Genomic DNA, 21040 nt, shown 5'->3' with positions numbered 1-21040 from the left:
ACAGGCTAAACAAATGGAAAAGTAGTGGAATTAAACTATAGTTAAATTGTTCTCTTTTCCTAAATCTGAAAATGTCATTGGCTCTTTTCCTCTTTCATTTTCCCTTGGAAAGAATATGTCTATTTGTGTGTTTGGTATGACTGGGGTGAGGGGAATCATACAATTGGTGCCTCCAATAGTGATCTCGAGTGGTGGGCTTTTCCTCTTTCATTTTCCCTTGGAAAGAATATGTCCATTTGTGTGTTTGGTATGACTGGGGTGAGGGGAATCATACAATTGGTGCCTCCAATAGTGATCTCGAGTGGTGGGACTGTGGAACTGTTAAATGGTCTTAAGAAGAAGATCATTCTGTAATGGGGTAAGAAGAGGATGTCTGGCTCAAAGTGTAGAGAGGGCTCCGAAGCAGGACCAGTACTGAGGTCTCCTGACAGGCAGAGGGCCATGAAGTGTCTTTGAGCAGGGGGGCCTTGAACCCCAGGCTTAAAGAGAAAATGATTTTCCACTAGCTCCAGGATAGTTCAGCTTTGTATGAGTGGGGAAGAAAGTGAGGCTACACTCAAAATCTGGACTGGGCACTGGGGAGAGAGGCATGCCAGTTGGAGTGAACAGAAGGAAGTGGAAGGATCTAGAAGAGTCTAAAGGAAGATTAATGTGAAGAACTTGCAAGTGTGATGTTTGCCTGAAATTTAAGCATGCATCTGTACCTCTTGAGATTCCCTCCCAGCTACAGCCGTGTGTTATGTGAAGTGGGTATATGACCCACACCCACTTCAGTAGACCACGAAAGAGTGAGTAGGGTGCTGGGAGCGTATCAGCAGAGATAAGAGGTGCCTTTGATCCTCCAGCGGTGGCTCACAAAGGAGCACCTGCCTCTGTGTCTGTCTTGTGGAGCTGCAGATGCTCCCAGGCAGCATGGTGTGACCCACCCAGGAGGTCTCCTTTAGGCTCACTGTCCCATTCTACCCCACACATGCGTTGTGGTAGCTGGAAAATATTTCTGAAAAGTTAATTGCATTACTATGACATTCTTTTTTTTTTTTTTAATTAATTTATTTTTATTGTTAAATCGTAGCTGTATACATTAGTGCAATCAAGGGGTACAATGTGCGGGTTTCATATACAATCTGAAATATTCTCATCAAACTGTTCAACGTAGCCTTCATGGCATTTTCTTAGTTACTGTATGTAGGCATTTGTATTCTGCATTTAGTAAGTTTCGCCTGTACCCATTCTAAGATGCACTGTAGATGTGGCCCCACTCCATTACCCTCCCTCCACCAAAATACTTTGACATTCTTAATAAAGATTTCATAGGTGAGGCTTGGTGCCTGTAGCTCAAGCAGCTAAGGCGCCAGCCACATACATCAGAGCTGGCGGGTTTGAATCCAGCCCCAGCCTGCCAAACAACAATGACAACTACAACCAAAAAAATAGCTGGGCATTGTGGCAGGCGCCTGTAGTCCCAGCTACTTGGGAGGCTGAGGCAAGAGAATCGCTTGAACCTAAGACCTTGAGGTTGCTGCAAGCTGTGACGCAACAGCACTCTACCGAGGGCAATAAAGTAAGACTCTGTCTCTAAAAAAATAAAAAGATTTCGGGCGGCGCCTGTGGCTCAGTCCGTAGGGCGCCGGCCCCATATGCCGAGGGTGGCGGGTTCATACCCCGCCCCAGCCGAACTGCAACCAAAAAATAGCCGGGCGTTGTGGCGGGCGCCTGTAGTCCCAGCTACTCGGGAGGCTGAGGCAAGAGAATTGCTTAAGCCCAGGAGTTGGAGGTTGCTGTGAGCTGTGTGAGGCTACGGCACTCTACCGAGGGCTGTAAAGTGAGACTCTGTCTCTACAAAAAAAATAAAAATAAAAAGATTTCATAGGTGAAATACAGATTTCAACCTCTGTTCCTGTTTTATGTAAAAATTACCAGGCCTTGGAGAAACCTTTGTAAGTTTCCCTTGTTTGTCTTCTCCGTGTCAGTCTTTGCGGCTGTGTCCTGATGGTGATAACGTAACAAAAGCTTTATTCATGTATGTGAAAGAAAATGGCTTTTTCTAAATTCTAAAATGTACAGTTTGAAAAACATATGAGCAGTTGATTGATTCATTTTCAATTTTTGAAAAAAGTCAGGAGTCCAATTATAAATTACCTATGCCTAAAAAATGTGTGGTGTTATTGTTATAGCTAGTTCTAATGCTACCTTTTTATCATAAGTAAGTAAAATATGTTTCTCTTTTTTAATTTTTCTTTTAGAAAACTGGTGATTTATTTGCTATCAAAGTATTTAATAATATAAGCTTTCTTCGTCCAGTGGATGTTCAAATGAGAGAATTTGAAGTGTTAAAAAAACTCAATCACAAAAATATTGTCAAATTATTTGCTATTGAAGAGGAGGTAAGTAGTCATGCTTGGTTAATGTCGCCAATGTAAATAACTATTCACTACAGTTACTATGATTGAGAAGATACACTAGTCACTATGGTGACTTCTTTTTCATTTTTATAACTACTGAATAGTAACGAAACTCAAAATACTTTATAAAATGTTTTAGGGATATGTAGGAAAAAATATAAAAAGAAAATTATTAAAAAGTTGAAGATAAATAGTGGATTTTAAGACATTCACTTTTTTTTTTTTTTTTTTGTAGAGACAGAGTCTCACTTTATGTCCCTCGGTAGAGTGCCGTGGCCTCACACAGCTCCCAGCAACCTCCAACTCCCGGGCTTAAGCGATTCTCTTGCCTCAGCCTCCCGAGTAGCTGGGACTACAGGCGCCCGCCACAACGCCCGGCTATTTTTTGGTTGCAGTTTGGCCGGGGCTGGGTTTGAACCCGCCACCCTCGGTATATGGGGCTGGCGCCTTACCAACTGAGCCACAGGCGCCGCCCAGACATTCACATTTTCAATTTCTGAAATTGGTTGTACGTCTTATAATCATTGTGTATATGTAATTTGATAGTTCCCCCCCCCCCAAAGCTGTTAATAAATTGATGGTGTGTCTTATCATCAGTTTGGCTTTAAAATTAAGGTTTAAAACAACCAAGTGCAGTGGTTTACATCTGTAATCCCAGCACTTTGGGAGGCCAAGGCAGGGAAGATCACTTGAGGATAGGAACCCAAGACCAGAGCCTGAGGAATAAAGCAAGACCCCATGTCTACAAAAACTAAAAAGATTAGCTGAGTGTGGTGGGCCCCAGCTACTCTGGAGGCTGAGGCCAGAGAATTGCTTGAACCTGGGATTTGGAGGTTGCGGTGAGCTGTGACACCACCGTGCTCTAGCCTAGGCAACGAGCAAGACTTTATCTCAAAAAAAAGTTTTGAAGTGAAAACAAATGAGCAGGCTGGAATCCTGCTCAAGAGGACCCCTCAACTGTTCTGCACTCATTTATTTTTAAGACTAGAACTCCATTCCCTGAAGTAAAAGTGCTATCTATCATAAGAAAGATTTCAGGTGTTGAAGAGACTTGTTAGAAGAGCCCTGTTCTAGATGCGTTTTTATGCAGAAGAAAATTAAGATAATTTTGACAGAACCACTGACATTGTAGTGATGATTTTTTTTTTTAACAACTTATTTTTTTTATTTATTTATTTTTATTATTATTTTTTTTGTGTGATTTTTGGCCGGGGCTGGGTTTGAACCCGCCACCTCCAGCATATGGGACCGGCGCCCTACTCCTTGAGCCACAGGCGCCACCCGTGATGATTTTATAGTTCAGATTTAGCCGGTTTTTACTGTGGTTTGTCTTTAAAAACAAGTCCAACTTCCTCACTTCCTAGGAATTTAGAAGGTATTAATCCTCATGTGTAGTCAGCAGATGTTTATTGAATCCCAAGTGAAGCATTTAAAGTGCCTCTAGCATTATAGCAAACCCTGCATTTAAATGAAATTGGGTAAGTACTTGTATAGAATCCAAACTTGTTTTTTATGTTGATTCCTAATCAGTGATTTTATTTTTCAGACAACAACAAGACATAAAGTTCTTATTATGGAATTTTGTCCATGTGGGAGTTTATATACTGTTTTAGAAGAGCCATCTAATGCCTATGGACTACCAGAATCTGAATTTTTAATTGTTTTGCGAGATGTGGGTATGTTTGTTTATACACATATAACACTTAATAACAGAATAAGAAAAAGTTCTTGTATTCAAACTAAAGACCTTTATGCAGTGCTTTCTCAGATGCGGAACGCAAAGCACAAAGGCCAAAGAAAACTCGGTCAACATTAAAAATTTCCATACTTTAAAAGACACCAAGTAAGTGAAAAGATAGCCCATAATATGAGAGAAAATGTTTGCAAATCATGTACAGGTAAGGAATTTTTTAGTAGACAACTCCATAATAAAAAGACAAATAACTCAATTTATTGACCAAATAGGCCAAAAGATTTGAATAGACATTTCTCCAGAAAAGATGCACTGAGGACCAAGAAGTGCATAAAAAAGTGGCTGGCCCTGTTGGTCAGCGGGGAAGTGCCACCCAGGACCACAGTGAAATCTACTCTGTGCCCTCTGATGGCTAAAACCAAAAAGACAAACCAAAATAGATGTTGGCAAGGATGCGGAGGAATTGTAACCCTCATGGGTTGCTGGTAGGATTGTAAAATGATACAGCCACTTTAGAAAATAGTCTGGTAGTTCCTCAAAAATTTAAATACAAAATTACCATATGACCCAGCAGTTCACTGCTGGATGTATATCCAGTAAAATAGTCAACACAAGCACTTGTGTTCCAGTGTTCTTAGCAACATTATTGATAGCAACCAAAAATGAAAATAGCCCAAATGTCCCTCCCCTGAGAAGTGGATAAACAAAAATGTGGTGTATCCATATAATGAAATATTATTTATTCATAAAAAGAAATTAAGTAGTGACATGCTACAACACGGATGAACCTTACACAGTGAAAGAAGCCAGGCAGAAGACAATCCTGTGATTCCATCTGTGAAATGTCCAGACCTGTCCGGTCCACAGGGATGGGAACCACATTCGTGGTTGTTGAGGATCGGGAAGATGGAGCTGGGGAGAGTGCCAGGGGGTGTGAATTTTTTTTTGGAATGAAAATGTTCTGAAGTTAGTGGTGATAGTTGTGCAACTCTGTGACTGTACTAACAATTACAGGATTGTACCCTTTTAAAAGCTGAGTGTTGTATGAATTATAGCAATAAACCTATTTTTAAATATGACAAAGGAAATATCTTCTAGGAAAGAAAGAAATCAAATATTTGAGGAATAGAAAAAGGCCGATGAGGGCCATGCCTGTAGCTCAAAGGAGTAGGGCGCTGGCCCCATATACTGGAGGTGGTGGGTTCAAACCCAGCCCCAGTCAAAAAAAAAAAAAAAAAAAAAAGAAAAAGACCAATGATAAGGAAAGGCATAAGATTAATGGGAATTTTTTTTTTTTGACAAAAGACTGGGTAGAGTGCCATGGCCTCACAGCTCACAACAGCCTCAAACTCATGGGCTCCAGTGATCCTCCTACCTCAGCCTCCCAAGTAGCTGGGGCTACAGGCACCTCCCATAATGCCTGGCTAATTTTTCTATTTTTAGTAGGGGTGGGGTCTCACTCTTGCTCAGGCTGGTCTTGAACTCCTCAGCTCAAGTGATTTCCTGTCTCAGGCTCCCAGAGTGCTGGGATTACAGGCATGAGCCATTGTGCAGGCCATTAGTGGGAATTTTTGAACTTGACACTAGAATCAGAATAGAGATAATTTACAAGAGAGAAACAAATAATAGTATGCTGCAGCCTGCTTAATCCAATAAAAATTATAGACAATTACTTCCTAAGTATAGCCTGAGTTTTAATAATCATACATTGATATCTCTAAACTTTTTTCATTTTAATTTGAACATTAATCAGTGAGCTGTCAAATGTTTCACGTTATTAGTCTGAGACACTGCCTGTCAGTTGGTCAGAACAGCTTAATTTCAATAATTTAACCACTGTGCCCTTCAAGAAAACAAAGAAAATGGACTTTTTGGAGTAATTCTAAGCATATGAGAAATACATTACTTTCTTGTCTTTCTGTTACTTTATATTATATAACATATATTGAGTCCAGTTTGCTTTTTGTGGAATTTTTTCCCTGAGGTAATGAAATGTAAAACAGTGATGAAAGATTGCTGTCTTCTCTTAGGGATTTTTATTATTCTTATGTTTAAACAAATTGCCCACATATACATACAAACAAAAGTAGTTCAGGAAACGGTATGCTTATGACCATTTTGTTACATTTTCATGGTAGTATTTAAGAGAGATCGGACTTTTAGATCATATTGATTTTTATCATCCTAAAACTCTTTATAATTGAAACATGAGATATACTATATATCTGTTACCTATTAATTTATTTGAGTAAAATGACTAAACCAAATTATGAAAAAAAATTTAAGTTTGAGTAAATAGGATATATCAGTGAATTTGGACGTACACATGTACACATGGAAACCGACATTATGACTTCTTGTTTCATATTTATTTTTGAAGTGGGTGGAATGAATCACCTCCGAGAGAATGGCATAGTGCACCGTGATATCAAGCCGGGAAACATCATGCGTGTTATAGGGGAAGACGGGCAGTCTGTGTACAAACTCACAGATTTTGGTGCAGCCAGAGAATTGGAAGATGACGAACAGTTTGTTTCTCTGTATGGCACAGAAGAATATTTGGTGAGTCCTGCTTCAGTTACTTCATTTAAAGAAGCCTGACATATTGCAAATATAATTGGATAATTGGTCCTCCAGCTCACTGCAAAATGTCACAATTTTTGTGACGAAAACTAAATTTTCTATTCTAGTGAATATGATCTGTAACAAGGGAATTAGGTATTGATTTCTAAGGGTGCTATGAGTTGTCTGTTAAAAATTCTTGGAAGAGGCTCGGCACCCATAGCACAGTGGTTCTGGCACCAGCCACGTACACTGAGGCTGGTGGGTTGGAACCCAGCCCAGGCCAGCTAAGCAACAATGACAACTGCAACAGAAAAATAGCTGGGCGTTGGCCGAGCGCCTGTAGTCCCAGCTACTTGGGAGGCTGAGGCAAGAGAATCACTTAAGCCCAAGAGTTGGAGGTTGCTGTGAGCTGGGATGCCATGGTACTCTACTGAGGATGACATAGTGAGACTTTGTCTCAACAAAAACCAAAAAATTCTCGGAAGTCTCTCTCCTCTGCTCCTTCATGAGAGGGACCCACTTCCAACGCTTCTTTGGAAGTGCTCTAAACTTTCTCTTTGTTCTTCCTAAGTAAAATTCTGTTAACATTGAAACTTGTGCAGGTTACTTTTGCTCTCTACGCACACTGCCTATGCTAGTCCAATTTTATTTTCTATTTTCATTCATTTTTGCTTTTAATTACTGCCATGCCTCTGTTGAAGGTTCTAGCTCAGTGAATAGTCGAACCAAGTTAGCTGGATTCAGGGAACTGGAACCCCAAACCCCCACTCCTGACATTGAGGAAATACAATGTCTAAAATACTAAAAGAAAAAATCTTGGAAGAGGTTGGGCACAGTGGCTCATGTCTGCAATTCCATATTTGGAGGGTGGAGGTAGGAGGATCACTTGAGGCCAGAAGTTCAAGACCAGCCTCAGCAACATAGTGAAACCTCATCTCTACAAAAAGTAGAGAACTCAACTGGGTGTGGCGACCCATGCCATTAGTCCTACCTACTCGAGGCTGAGGTAGGAAGATTGTTTGATTCTAGTAGTTTGAGGTTCCACTTAGCTGTGATGATGCCATCACACTCTAGCTCAGGCTACAGAGCAAAACTTTATCTCAAATTAATAATAATAATACTTAAAGCACAATATTTTATATTAATTAATAAGTATTTAATACATAAAAGTTTAAGAACAACTCCAGCAAACAAATTAAGTAGCATTTATGCTTACAGCTGTATGTACAAAATATCACCTTATATAAAGTCTGGTGCTGTGTTAGTGAATCACACATCACAAGTGGTGGTATTGTCACTGGTGTCATTTATCCAAAGTAGCAGACAATTCTCCGTAAAATTTATAACTAAACAAAGCAGATTTGAATATATTTACATTTTTGGAAAAACTGTACAAAAATACTTTTTTATATATAAAAGGATTTAGAAACTGATTTCTCAACTGTGCGTGCATCTGGCAGAGTATTCAGAAATCACTCAGGGTGTGGGAAGACTGCTTTTGAGAGCTGTCATTCACACCGCAGGGCATCTATCAGTCTGTGGGCTCTGCCTGCTAAAGACTAGTGGTCTTTCCCACATACTATGAGGACCACCACAAGCCAGCAGTCCTGTACCAGTCTTCCTGAGGCTGCTCCCCCAATACCAACTGTTAATCTTTCCCATAACCTCCTAGGACTACAGTTTAGTTTTTGCCTCTTAACTTTAAATTGGGAAGAGCAAATCATTGAATAAGTGGTCAGGCATAGTGGCTCAGGCCTCCACTTTGGGAGGCCAAGGCAAAAGGATCACTTGAGGCCTAGAGTTCAAGACCAGCCTGAGCAACACAGTGAGACTCCATCTCTATAAAAATAAGAAAAGTTAGCTGACCATGATGGCAGGTGCCTGAGTTCTAGCTACTTGGGAGGCTAAGGTGGGAGGATCACTTGAGCTCAGGAGTTTGAGGCTGCTGTGGGCTACAGTCATGCCATTGGACTCTGGCCTAGGATGACAGAGTGAGACCTTATCTCAAAAAAAAACAAATTAACTGCAGGTCTATAGTGTGCTTTAGGCTAATTTAATTCTTATCCATGTATTTCCTATTTTAGAGTATGCTTGTTGCATGAATTTCTTACGCATGGGTGGTGCCGCAAAGTATGGGTCCTCCTTTTGAAATCGTATATTAATAAAGGGAGCTCTTGGCATGTTACAAACTACTTACTTTTTTTTGCAGTTTTTGGCCAGGGCTGGGTTTGAACCTGCTACCTGTGGCATATGGGGCCGGCGCCCTACCCCTTTGAGCCGCAGGCACCACCCAAACTACTTTATTTCTTCCCAGCTTATATAGCTGGTGCTGCACATACACATTCTAATAATAATACTTAATTGATAGCCAATGGTTAATATGATAAGAGTACAAAGAAGCCATGCAGAGTGACCACAAAAACTTATTCAGCCATCTGTCTGGGAAAACAGGTGCATCACGTAACTGAAATGTGCACTAACTTACCTTGTTTTCCACTTCCAAGGTCCCTTCCAGGACATTCCACAGACAGCCAGACTCTGTTTGCAGAGTTTGCCTCCCATTTGACTAGTTTGCTAATCAGCTCAGAGGGTCTTAAAGGAACATCCCTTCATATGGACTCTAAGAAAGCTTCTTTAAGCATAAGTTAATGGCACTTGAAATTACATTGAGGCTACAGTGCTTAACCCTATTTTTTAAGAATCTTGTGTCCTACTGACTGAGCTAGCCAGATAGAATGCCTGTTTTAAATACAGAGCTCCAGAAATTATAAAATGAGATAAAATAATCCAAAGCTTAGCAATCTAGAAATATTCCATATTTACCTCTCTCATTTTAAGCTCCTAGGAATTCCAAAGCCAGGTGTCAAATCCTCTCTTGTTCTTTGACGTTGGAAGAAAACATTCTTTTCTTCTACCATTTTTTTTTTAATTGTTGGGGATTCATTGAGGGTACATAGAACCAGGTTACATAATGTGTCCTTAAATAAGGACCCTGTTGTAATTGTGTCCTGCCCCCTAAAGGTGTGTCACACTCCTTGTCCCCCCCCTTCCCTTTCCGAGTTCTCCCCACCCCCCACCATGTACTAGGACCTTAATTGTCCTCATACCAGAATTGAGTACACAGGATTCTTGTTTCTCCATTCTTGTGATACTTTATTAAGAATACTGTGTTCCACATTCATCCAGGTTAATACAAAAGATGTAAAATCTCCATCTTTTTTAGTGGCTGAATAGTATTCCTTGGTATATATAGCTTGTTGATCCATTCCGGGTTGGTGGGCATTTAGGCTATTTCCACATTTTGGTGATTGTAAGTTGAACTGTGATAAATAGTCTAGTGCAGATGTCCTTATGATAAAATGATTTTTTTCTTCTGATAGATGCTCACTAATGGGATTGCAGGATCAAATGGGATGTCTAGCTTGAGTTCTTTAGGGTTCTCCACGCTGCCTTCCAAAAAAGGTTGTACTAGTTTGCAGTCCCACCAGCAGTGTAAAAGTGTTCCTTTCTCTCCACATCCATGCCAGCATCTGCAGCTTTGAGACTTTGTGATGTGGGCCATTCTTGCTGGGGTTAGATGAATCTCAGGGTGGTTTTGATTTGCATTTCTCTGATGATTAGGGATGATGAGCATTTTTTCTTATGTTTGTTAGCCATTCGTCCGTCTTTAGAGAAGGTTCTATTCATGTCTCTTGCCCGGTGATCTAAGGGATTTTTGACTCTTTTTATGTTTATTAATTTGAGTTCTCTGTAGATCCTAGTTATCAAGTTTTTGTCTGATTCAAAATATGCAAATATGTGTACCCAATGTATAGGTTGTCTGTTTGCTTTGGTTGTTGTTGCGCTAGCTGTACAGAAGCTTTTCAGTTTTGGGGGGTTCCGGCTGTCACCCTGGGTAGAGTGCTGTGGCATCATAGCTCACAGCAACCTCAAACTCTTGGGCTTAAGCAATTCTCTTCCCTCAGCCTTCCAAGTAGCTGGGACTACAGGTGCCTCCCACAAAGCCCCAATAGTTTTTGTTTGTAGTTGTCATTGTTGTTTGGCAGGCCTGGGCTGGGTTCAAACCCACCAGCTCTGGTGTATGTAGATGGCACCCTAGCTGCTGAGCCACCTTTTCAGTTTCATTAAGTCCCATTTTTTATTTTTTTTGTTGTTGAAATTGCCATGGGAGTCTTCCTCATAAAGTCTTTCCCCAGGCTAATCACTTCCAATGTTTGCCCACACTTTCTTTGAGGATTTAGTTGTTTTGTGCCTTAGATTTAGGTCTTTTATTCATCTTAAATCAATTTTTGTGAGTGGAGAAAGGTGTGGGTCCAGTTTCAGTCTTTTACATGTGGGTATCCAGTTCTCACAGCAACATTTATTGAATAGGGATTCTTTCCCCAGTGTATGTTCTTGTTTGGTTTATCAAAGATTAGGTGGCTGTAAGTCTTCTACCATTTTTAATATGATGGCTGTCATCTCAGTTTGAAACTCCTGCAGTAGCTTTATCCTTCTGCCCCTGTTCCAGATGCAGTAAAACCAAGCAAGCCCTCCGTAAGCCCAAGTAGCACATTTAAAAGAGCCAGTGGGCACAAGTGTGTCAGACCAACAGATGTCAACCGGCCATTGCAGTCAGTCCCTCCCTGGGAGGTAGCTGCCCACTGCACTAGTGAGACCATGTGTCACCACACCGTGTCACGACGCCCCCCTTCATCTCCTTTTAAAAGTGCTGTTTCCCCTCTTCCCAGGTTGGCAGCCTCATTGCAGAAGATAACAGGCATGTCCAGGTCCTCCTGGCCTGTTCCCAGCACCGTTTATACGCTCCATAGGTAAAGGCTGGGTTATTGTGTCTTTGGACAATAGTCACTTTACGTGCTACCCACAGAAGCAGCAAAGCCACCCAGACCCTGTGTGTCTGGCGTGCACATGTTTGGACATCCAAAGTCTAGGTCTTATCATGCTTATCTCCACTTCTAATTTCTCATTAAAATGTATTTCCCAAAAGAGTCTCTTTTACCCTTATCTCCCAACCCCCCCCTTCCCCCCCCCAAAATCTAGCGATTCCAACTGCACCATTTAGAAGCCCTGTCAGCAGTGTCTCCTGTACTGGTTCCCAGTTCTCTGGGCCATAACCAGATCTCTCCATATCACAGCGGTTTGTTCTGATTGGGTGCATTTACGTGGTGACTCTCTTTTGGTTCATAATACACTTGTAAGCTTTTATCTTCCAAGAACCTTTTTGGTTTTTGTTTTAGGGGGTTCTTTTTGAGACAGGGTCTTGCTCTGTCACCCAGGCTAGAGCTATGTGGTGTCATCGTAGTTCACAGGAACCTCAAATTCCTGGACTCAAGTTATCCTCCTTCCTCAGCCTCCTGAGTAGCCAAGACTGGAGGCATGTGCCACTGCACTTGGCTAATTTTTCTATTTGTTGTGTGTGGGTGTAGGGGGGTCTTGCTCTTGCTCAAGCTGGTCTCGAACTCCAAGCAGTCCTCCTGCCTTGGGCTCCCAAACTGTTAGGATTATAGGCTGAGCCTCCATGCCCATCTGTTCCAAGGATCATCCATCATTCCTGTGCATAACTTCCACGAGGGTGGATGTCAAGAGGCTAAGCATGTGTGACCACTGGTTATTCTTGTGGAGGTCAACTTAGGGTTTTTTATTTTTATTTTTTTTTTAATTTTTATTTATTTAATTTATTTATTTATTTGAGACAGTCTCACTATGTTGCCCTCAGTAGAGCGCTGTGGCGTCACAGCTCACAGCAACCCCAAACTCTTGGGCTTAAACGATTCTCTTGCCTCAGCCTCCCTAGTAGCTGGGACTACAGGCACCCACCAAATGCCTAGCTATTTTTTGTTGTACTTGTCATTATTTGGCAGACCTGGGCTGTGTTCAAATCCGCCAGCTCTGGTGTATGTGGCTGGTGCCCTAGCTGCTGAGCTACAGGCACTGAGCCAACTTAGGTTTTTTTAAAAATGGAAGATACTAAAGCATGTTCATAAACAGAAAGGAATGATCAAGTGGAGGGGGAAAATTGATGCATGAAATAAATGGGTAATTGCAAGCACTGATGTCTGGAGTTGGTGAGACGACAGGCTGGGCTCCACGGCGCAGATGTCGACAGCAGCAGTTCCATGGTGGCCGACAGGTAGACACAGGTCAGGCAGGCTGGTATTTGGTAAAGGGTGTAAAGGAGAGTTGATCTGATGGTTTCCATTTCCTAACTGAAGCGTGGAGTGAGGATGTTAAAATTGAGGGTCACAGGAGGTGGTGGTGGGAGGTTCGAGGAGAGTGGGGAAGATGGGAAAGTCTTTTCAAATTGGGAAAGTAAGGTCAGAGTGTGACAGAGCATTGAAGCACTGTTGAGTGTATCACGTGCCCATTCAAGCAGTGTCTCTCCCTGGGTCTCACCTTCCTAGTCTTCTCATCTTTTGTTTTTTTAATCCCAGCATCCTGATATGTATGAGAGAGCAGTGCTGAGAAAAGACCACCAGAAGAAGTACGGGGCGACAGTGGATCTCTGGAGCATCGGGGTGACGTTCTACCACGCAGCCACCGGCTCGCTTCCCTTCAGACCCTTCGAGGGGCCTCGTAGGAATAAAGAAGTGATGTGAGTGGTTTCTCTATCCAAAATTAGAAATAAATTTTAAAATGTGTCTCTCATTTTGTTTCATCATGTTAGTGGTGTATGCTAATGAAAATTACTTTAGCAGTCATTTCTGATATTTTAAGATAATCTGGTTTTTTGGGTGGCGCCTGTGGCTCAGTGAGTAGGGCACCGGCCCCATATGCCGAGTGTGGCGGGTTCAGGCCCAGCCCCGGCCAAACTGCAACAAAAAAATAGCCGGGCGTTGTGTGCGCCTGTAGTCCCAGCTGCTCGGGAGGCTGAGGCAAGAGAATCGCTTAAGCCCAAGAGTTAGAAGTTGCTGTGAGCTGTGTGACGCCACGGCACTCTACCCGAGGGCGGTACAGTGAGACTCTGTCTCTACAAAAAAAAAAAAAAGATAATCTGGTTTTTAATAAGAATGCAGCCTTATAAAAATGGATAGGCATAATTTAAGAAAATAGAAGATTCCTTAATGGAAAATTTAAATATTTAAGGTCTTTAAATACCTTACATACAAAGTTAAATGGTACTGGTCTTTGGTCCATCATTAAAAATACACTGCTTCCTAGATTTTATTCCAGCTCCCTGTCTTTTCCTTTGTGTACTTGTCAGCATCTTTCCTCCACACAACTTAAGTTAATAATATAATTCTATGGTGTACTAGAGCCATTACCAGATCTATAAGAAATATAAGTCTTACCCTGAACTGATCTGAGATTTTTACCATTTTAAAAATAACATTTGTGGGGTGGCGCCTGTGGCTCAGTCGGTAAGGCGCCGGCCCCATAAACTGAGGGTGGCGGGTTCAAACCCGGCCCCGGCTGAACTGAAACCAAAAAATAGCTAGGCGTTGTGGCGGGCACCTGTAGTCCCATCTACTTGGGAGGCTGAGGCAAGAGAATCACTTAAGCCCAGGAGTTAGAGGTTGCTATGAGCTGTGTGAGGCCATGGCACTCTACCGAGGGCCATAAAGTGAGACTCTGTCTCTACAAAAAAAAAATAATAACATTTGTGGGGGCGGCACCTGTGGCTCAGAGGGTAGGGCACTGACCAGCCCCATATACCAACAGTGGCAGGCACCTGTGCTTCCAACTACTTGGGAGGCTGAGGCAAGAGAATCGCCTAAGCCCAGGAGTTGGAGGTTGCTGTGAGCTGTGACGTCACGGCACTTTACCCAGGGCAATAAAGTGAGACTCTGTCTCTAGAAAAAAATTAAATAAATAGCATTTGTGGTTAGGGTGCTGGCCACACGTTCTGGGGCTGGTGGGTTCTAACCCCACCCCGGGCTGTTAAACAATAAAAAAGTAGCATGGTGTTGTGGTGAGTGCCTGTAGTTTCAGCTACTCAGGAGGCTGAGGCAAGAGAATCTCTTGAGCCCAAGAGTTGGAGGTTGCTGTGAGCTATGACACAGCACTCTACCCAGGGTGACAAAGTAAGACTGTGTCTCAAAAAAATAAATAAATAAAAATACCATTTGGTGGTTTTGCACCATTAATTTCTTTTTTCTACTGTTGCAAATTCAGGCCAGAGACTGAGTGTATTTTACTTGAACTACACGCTCATTTATGAACTGTCACAATTGTTAGGAAATAATTACTGTGTATAAAATGGAAAGAGAGATGCATTTCTAGATAGGAAATTTATTATGAAAATTATCCAGATGTTGTCCGTGCTTTTTGTTAGTTTAAGAGGAATTAGAGAGTGACCCTGCTTCCTGAGAGGTAGCCTATCTGTGTATACCCAGAGCCTTGAGGGGTGCGTCTCTAAACTACTGACTGGTGTGGGGAATAGCCCTCTGACAGCCCAACTGTCTAGCCATTCTTTTAGGTGTTAAACTTTTTCATACCTTAACTTTATATTTGACCCTGCCTTTTATAAGCAAAAAGGAGTTAAAATAATAATCACAACTGTAAAAATACAATCATATCTAATCTCATGTCAGAAAATTGAGGGAGAAGCTTAATTTTTTTTTTTTTTTGTCAAAGGAAGTAAAACAAATTCAGATGATGCAGTGACTTTTCTTTGGGTATCAGAGTGTTTCCCAGCAAGGCTCTGGTGCACATGGTGGGGGACACTGCTGACTGCCCTGGTCTGTGTGGAGCCTGCTTTACAGCAGTGCCTTTACTGTAAAATTTCTTCCTTAACAAAAGCTACTTTATCATCGTAGGTATGTTTCAAGGCAAGGTCAGCCTTTCTTGGTGACCCCAGAATGGATTAAATCAACATGGTGATGCTCCTGATGAAAGGAAACACGATTCATGGGCAACCGGGAGCACTGGCACTTTTATATCAGACAGCTAGCTGGTGCAGGCAGATAGGTGGACCACGCGTGGGCACACATTCCAAGAATTTATTACTTTATTTGGACAGAAACTCAGCTTCTTAGGAACAGTGATGCTAAAGAATGTTCAGAGGTGCTTGAAATAATAATGATGACTTTCCCACTTGACTGGGTGACATGCTCCCCTGACGCTGCAGCAGCGCCGTCCCCCAGACCGTGTTTGCACCTCACACATGTGTTTATGTGTGTATCTTACCAAAACTAGTTCAGCATTTTCAAGACTTCCAAGCTTTCCCTTAAGCATTTTGCCGTTTATTCTCTTCAGTTCTCTTTGCAGTACTCCCACGTATCTCCCCTTACTGCTTCCCAGTCAGTCCTCCTCTCATGATTGTCCCTTATTTTTCACATTAATTTTCTATTCTCTGAAAATGGCAAAAATCCCAACTGCTCTCCTGAGGAAACAGCAGTCTAAATCAGTCGCACCAGTTTGTTCTACTTTTTAAAAAAAAGTTGATTTGCTTAGAGCACATTTATTTAGATGTTAAACATGAATTCTGCCAGAAATAATGTCCGTAAGATTCTTTTGTATTATGTTTTACATTTTCATGTGGGTGAAAATATTCTCAAAAGCATGAATCTCACATTTCTCTCCAGCATTTAGGTTTTGTTTAGGAAAGGACATCACCCTGAAGGGCTAGGTGAACCCTGGAGGGCTGGGTGAACGGCGGGCAGGATGAACCCTGCAGGGCTGGGTGAACCTGGAGGGCTGGGTGAGCCTGGAGGGCTGGGTGAACCTACAGGGCTGAGTGAACCTGGAGGGCTGGGTGAGCCTGGAGGGCTGGGTGAACCTGGAGGGTGGGATGAACCCTGCAGGGCTGGGTGAGCCTGGAGGGCTGGGTGAGCCTGGAGGGCTGGGTGAACCTGGAGGGTGGGATGAACCCTGCAGGGCTGGGTGAGCCTGGAGGGCTGGGTGAACCTGGAGGGCAGGATGAACCCTGCAGGGCTGGGTGAACCTGGAGGGTGGGATGAACCCTGCAGGGCTGGGTAAGCCTGCACGGCTGGGTGAACCTAGAGGGCTGGGTGAACCTACAGGGCTGGGTGAGCCTGCAGGTCTGGGTGAGCCTGGAAGGGGCCCTCACTGCCTTGCTGGGTCAGTGCAGTGTCTCCTCCTTCCACAGCCCTCTGTGGCTTCAGTTCTTCGTCAGTAATCAAATGAAATTTGGCTTATAATTTTGCTCTTCCATCTCTTTCTATATGTGTATATATTTTTCAATGTGCAAAGGCTTTCTGATATGGTACTTTGTATAACTGTACCTTTCTTTAAAAAAAAAAAAAAGAACAGGGCGGCGCCTGTAGCTCAAGGAGTAGGGTGCCGGTCCCATATGCTGGACGTGGCGGGTTCAAACCCAGCCCCGGCCAAAAAAAAAAAAAAAAAAAAAGAACAGTACTGGATAATATGGGTGATAGGAATTAGATGGTTTTATTCATGGTCTAGAAACATTCTGTGATATAAATTTTTTTTTGTTTGCTTTATTTTTTTCAGATGGAAAATTAATATTTTTATTGTAAAGATCAAGATGCTGTTATAAGGCACTCTGAGATTCTAATTGAAAATTAATTACATATATATATAAAATAATTGTACAACCAGTATTCTCCTTCAGTCAGTCAGATTCAAGTATTTTGATTTTTTTATGGATCTTTTATGATTGTTTTATGTGAACAGCAGTCACAAAGTTTTGTCTAGTACATAGTTGTAGGTGCAATTAAGGAAAAATTTTTTTTTCCTAGACAGAATCTTAGTTTGTCGCTCTCAGTAGAGAGCTGTGGCATCACAGCTCACAGCAACCTCAAACTCTTGGGCTCAAGCCATTCTCTTGCATCATCCTCCCAAGTAGCTGGGACTACAGGTGCCTGCCACAATGCCTGGCTATTTTTAGAAACGGGGTCTCACCCTGGCTCAGGCTGGTCTGGAACCTGTGAGCTCAGGCAGTCCACCTGCCTCAGTTTCCCAGAGTGCTAGGATTACAGGTGTGAGCCACCGCACCTGACCAAGGAAATTATTTTGCAAAGCCCATTAATAAGCCATGCAAAATAAACTGCTTATTTTACTCTGCTTTTCTTTCCAGGTATAAAATAATTACAGGGAAGCCTTCTGGTGCAATATCTGGAGTACAGAAAGCAGAAAATGGGCCGATTGACTGGAGTGGAGATATGCCTGTCTCCTGCAGTCTTTCTCGGTAGGTGTGTGCACCTAATTCTTGTCTTTTGCACTGCAGTCTTTGAAATCTTTGTTGCCTAAAATCACAAATACTCAAATACTGAAGTGTAATTTGATTTTGATTTAACTGGATGTTGTTAAAGTATATGCTTCGATGTGTGATATTTGCCTTTGATGTGATGAAAAGATTTATTCTGAGCTATATAAATAATTTCCCGGGTGGCGCCTATGGCTCAGTAGGTGGGGTGCCGGCCCCATATAGAGAGGGTGGCAGGTTCAAACCCAGCCCCAGCCAACTGCAACAAAAAAATAGCCGAGTGTCGTGGTTGGCGCCTGTGGTCCCAGCTGCTTGGGAGGCTGAGGCAGGAGAATTGTGTAAGCCCAAGAGTTAGAGGTTGCTGTGAGCCGTGTGACGCCACGGCACTCTATGGAGGGCGGTAGAGTAAGACTCTGTCTCTCCAAAAAAAATACAAATAATTTCCCCAGATGTCTTTTAAGGCACAGGACATTTATTTTGAGATTGCCAATCACTGGTCAATCACTGGGAACTCTTTCCAATGTGGGAATCCCACATTGGAAATAACCAAAAGATGCCAAGATAATATTGACAGACCACAAATAGTAATGTAAATATGAATACTTTTCTCAACTGGAGTTATCAAAAAAAAAAAAAAACACTAAAGTCTAATATTGTCCTCAAAAGATGAGAAATAATGGTTCTCTAGTACTTTTTCCAGCATTTCAAATGTTCATATTAGTCTTGATTAATTTAGTAGCCAGAACTCAAAAAATTATATTATCAGGTAAGAATCCTATTATCATAAAGAAAGAATTAAGATAAATTGAGTAGAAAGTAAATTATTTTAGATTTCACTCTGAAAATAAAGCCAAGACAGTCAATAATAGAATTTAGATAACTGAATTAACTTACGTTTTTCCTAAGTACGGTAGTTATGTGACCCGCAAGTGGGCGTAGGTCATGAGTTACTGGCCCTGTTAGGAGTGTGAGGGCTTCGTGTGATCTTCAGCATATGTAAGTAAACACACGTGTGCAAAACAAGCTAATAAAATACCACATTGTCATTTTATGTACTGGGGTCTGAAAATTCACTTAAACCAAGAGTTCTACTACCACTGGAAAAAAATCACTGTTCTAACGGTTTTTTGTTTTTGTGGTATTTCAAAAAAAAAGGTTTCAAAATAAAATGCATCATGCAACTAGCTTGCTAAGAGAAATTCATTGTATTGGAGAGCAGAAATTCAAGATGATAATAGTGATTTGTGTTAAATTATGATTTAGGAAATAACTCCTTTTGGGGATATCAAGCAAAACTGATAAAATATTGGGTAATCAGGAAATGAACTCTTGGTGAATAATTATATTGCTGAAATTCAGAATCAATAATATCTGATGTTCTGAACAATAGCATATTTCTGAAAGGTAACAGGCCTTATCTATCAATCTTTAGCATACCAAGTTGGAAATTCTTTGATAAAAATTGGTTAGGTACAAGAAAGTGTATTATATGGCTTTGTTTTTTTTAAACAATAAGAACTTTTAGGTAATACAAATGTTATATGAAAACACTGCTAAAATTTTAGAATGGTGCCACACACAGTGGTGCACGCCTGTATTCCCAGCTCTCAGGGGACTGAGGTGGGAAGATCACTTGAGCCCAAGAGTTCAAGGCTGCAGTGTGCCATGATCACATCTGTGCAACATAGCGAGAGCCAAGTCTTAAAATATACGTGTATATGTCATGGGTTACACACTGAACTGTTTTATTGTATGTATTAGTCAGCAAGTGAGGACAGCAAGTGAGGTGAGCCTAACCTACCTGGTTTAAGTGAAAAAGGAGATAATCAGATTGACTGTGATTAAAAGCTCACATGTGTGAGGCAAGAGGATCGCTTGAGCCCAAGAATTTGAGGGTGCTGTGAGCTGCGAAGCCCCGGCACTCTACCCAGAGCAACAAACTAATACTCTGTCTCAAAAAAAGAAAAACAAAAACTCACATGTAGGGCCGGGCGTGGTGGCTCATGCCTATAATCCCAACACTCTGGGAGGCTGAGATGGGTGGATTCCCTGAGCTCAGGAGTTCAAGACCAGCCTGAGCAAGAGTGAGACCTTATCTGTAAAGTAAAAATACATACCTAGCCAGGCGTTGTGGCAGTCATCTGTAGTCCCAGTTGCTTAGGAGGCTCGAATCTCTTGAGCCCAAGAGTTTGAGGTTGCTGTGAGCTGTGACACCACAGCCCTCAACCTGACGGCAACTGAGTGAGACTGTCTCAAAAACAAAGCACACATATGTATATGACCTAAAGCCCAGCTAAATCTTTGCACTTAGACTATATTGTCAAGACCTGTTCTCGTGTCATGGTTCAGATCTGTTTTCCTGTGATTTTTCTTCTCTCTCAGAATTTTTCCTGCCAGCATCTTGTGGCCACTGGCATTCCAAGACTAACATTCTCCCAGCTTTGAAAGGCTCATGGAAGGAAGACTTTGTCTCCCAATTATTTTAGCAAAGATTTCTGGGTTGGTTAAACTTATGTTCCTCCTGGCCATCTCCAAGTACTCATAATAACCATGTGCAGAGGGAGTGGTGGTTAAGAAAGTGAAGAGATTTGAAGACTCTTGAAAAAAAAGGGGGAGAATGAACACCAGTCAGGGAAAAATAGAAAATATCCACTATATGCTTTAAAAAACATTAACAGACAAGGAATTATTCCAGTGCCTTTTGCAGAGCCAAATGTATATTTCAAAACTTTAAAATTCCATAATTAGGGCTCGGCGCCTGTGGCTCAAGCGGCTAAGGTGCCAGCCACATACACCTGAGCTGGCGGGTTCTAATCCAGCCCGGGCCTGCCAAACAGCAATGACGGCTGCAACCAAAAAATAGCCAGGCATTGTGGCGGGTGCCTGTAATCCCAGCTTCTTGGGAGGCAGAGGCAGGAGACTCGCCTGAGCCCAGGAGTTGGAGGTCGCTGTGAGCTGTAATGCCACGACACTCTACCCAAGGCAACAGCTTTAGGCTCTGTCTCAAAAAAAAAAAAAATTCCATAATTAGGAGTCTGTTTGAACATGCTTTATGAAAGCTATAAAGCATGAAGGTCCTTCTACTCATGTTTTTAAAAAGTATATGACCTTTGGTAGCGCCTGTGGCTCAAAGGAGTAGGGCGCCCCAGCCCTGGCCAAAAACTGCAAAAAAAAAAGTATACAACCTTTTCATTGCTAGATTATTATAGTAATTTTACTTCCTGAAGAAGTATACTACTTTGCTTCTTGGCC

The 21040-nt window shown here is 41.9% G+C and overlaps 1 protein-coding gene across 4 annotated transcripts in view; it reads left to right on the top strand.

The window, feature by feature from the left end:
• The window catches only part of TBK1 (TANK binding kinase 1), a 53520-nt gene that overhangs the window by 5680 nt on the left and 26800 nt on the right, over nucleotides 1-21040 (top strand). For all 4 annotated transcript variants that reach the window (XR_008373350.1, XM_053556461.1, XM_053556460.1 and 1 more), the window contains exons 3-7: nucleotides 2244-2384; nucleotides 3949-4078; nucleotides 6476-6657; nucleotides 13092-13252; nucleotides 17660-17770. Coding sequence is in view for 3 of the 4 variants with exons in the window: in XM_053556461.1 (XP_053412436.1) it covers nucleotides 2244-2384; nucleotides 3949-4078; nucleotides 6476-6657; nucleotides 13092-13252; nucleotides 17660-17770 (725 nt within the window). In the remaining variant the exon portion in view is untranslated. The remainder of the gene's footprint in view (nucleotides 1-2243; nucleotides 2385-3948; nucleotides 4079-6475; nucleotides 6658-13091; nucleotides 13253-17659; nucleotides 17771-21040) is intronic.

This window comes from Nycticebus coucang, chromosome 12 (genome assembly GCF_027406575.1).
Source record: "Nycticebus coucang isolate mNycCou1 chromosome 12, mNycCou1.pri, whole genome shotgun sequence".
Classification (NCBI taxonomy): domain Eukaryota; kingdom Metazoa; phylum Chordata; class Mammalia; order Primates; family Lorisidae; genus Nycticebus; species Nycticebus coucang.
Note: the sequence above shows the minus strand (reverse complement) of the source record. Positions and strands in the feature narration are given on the sequence as shown.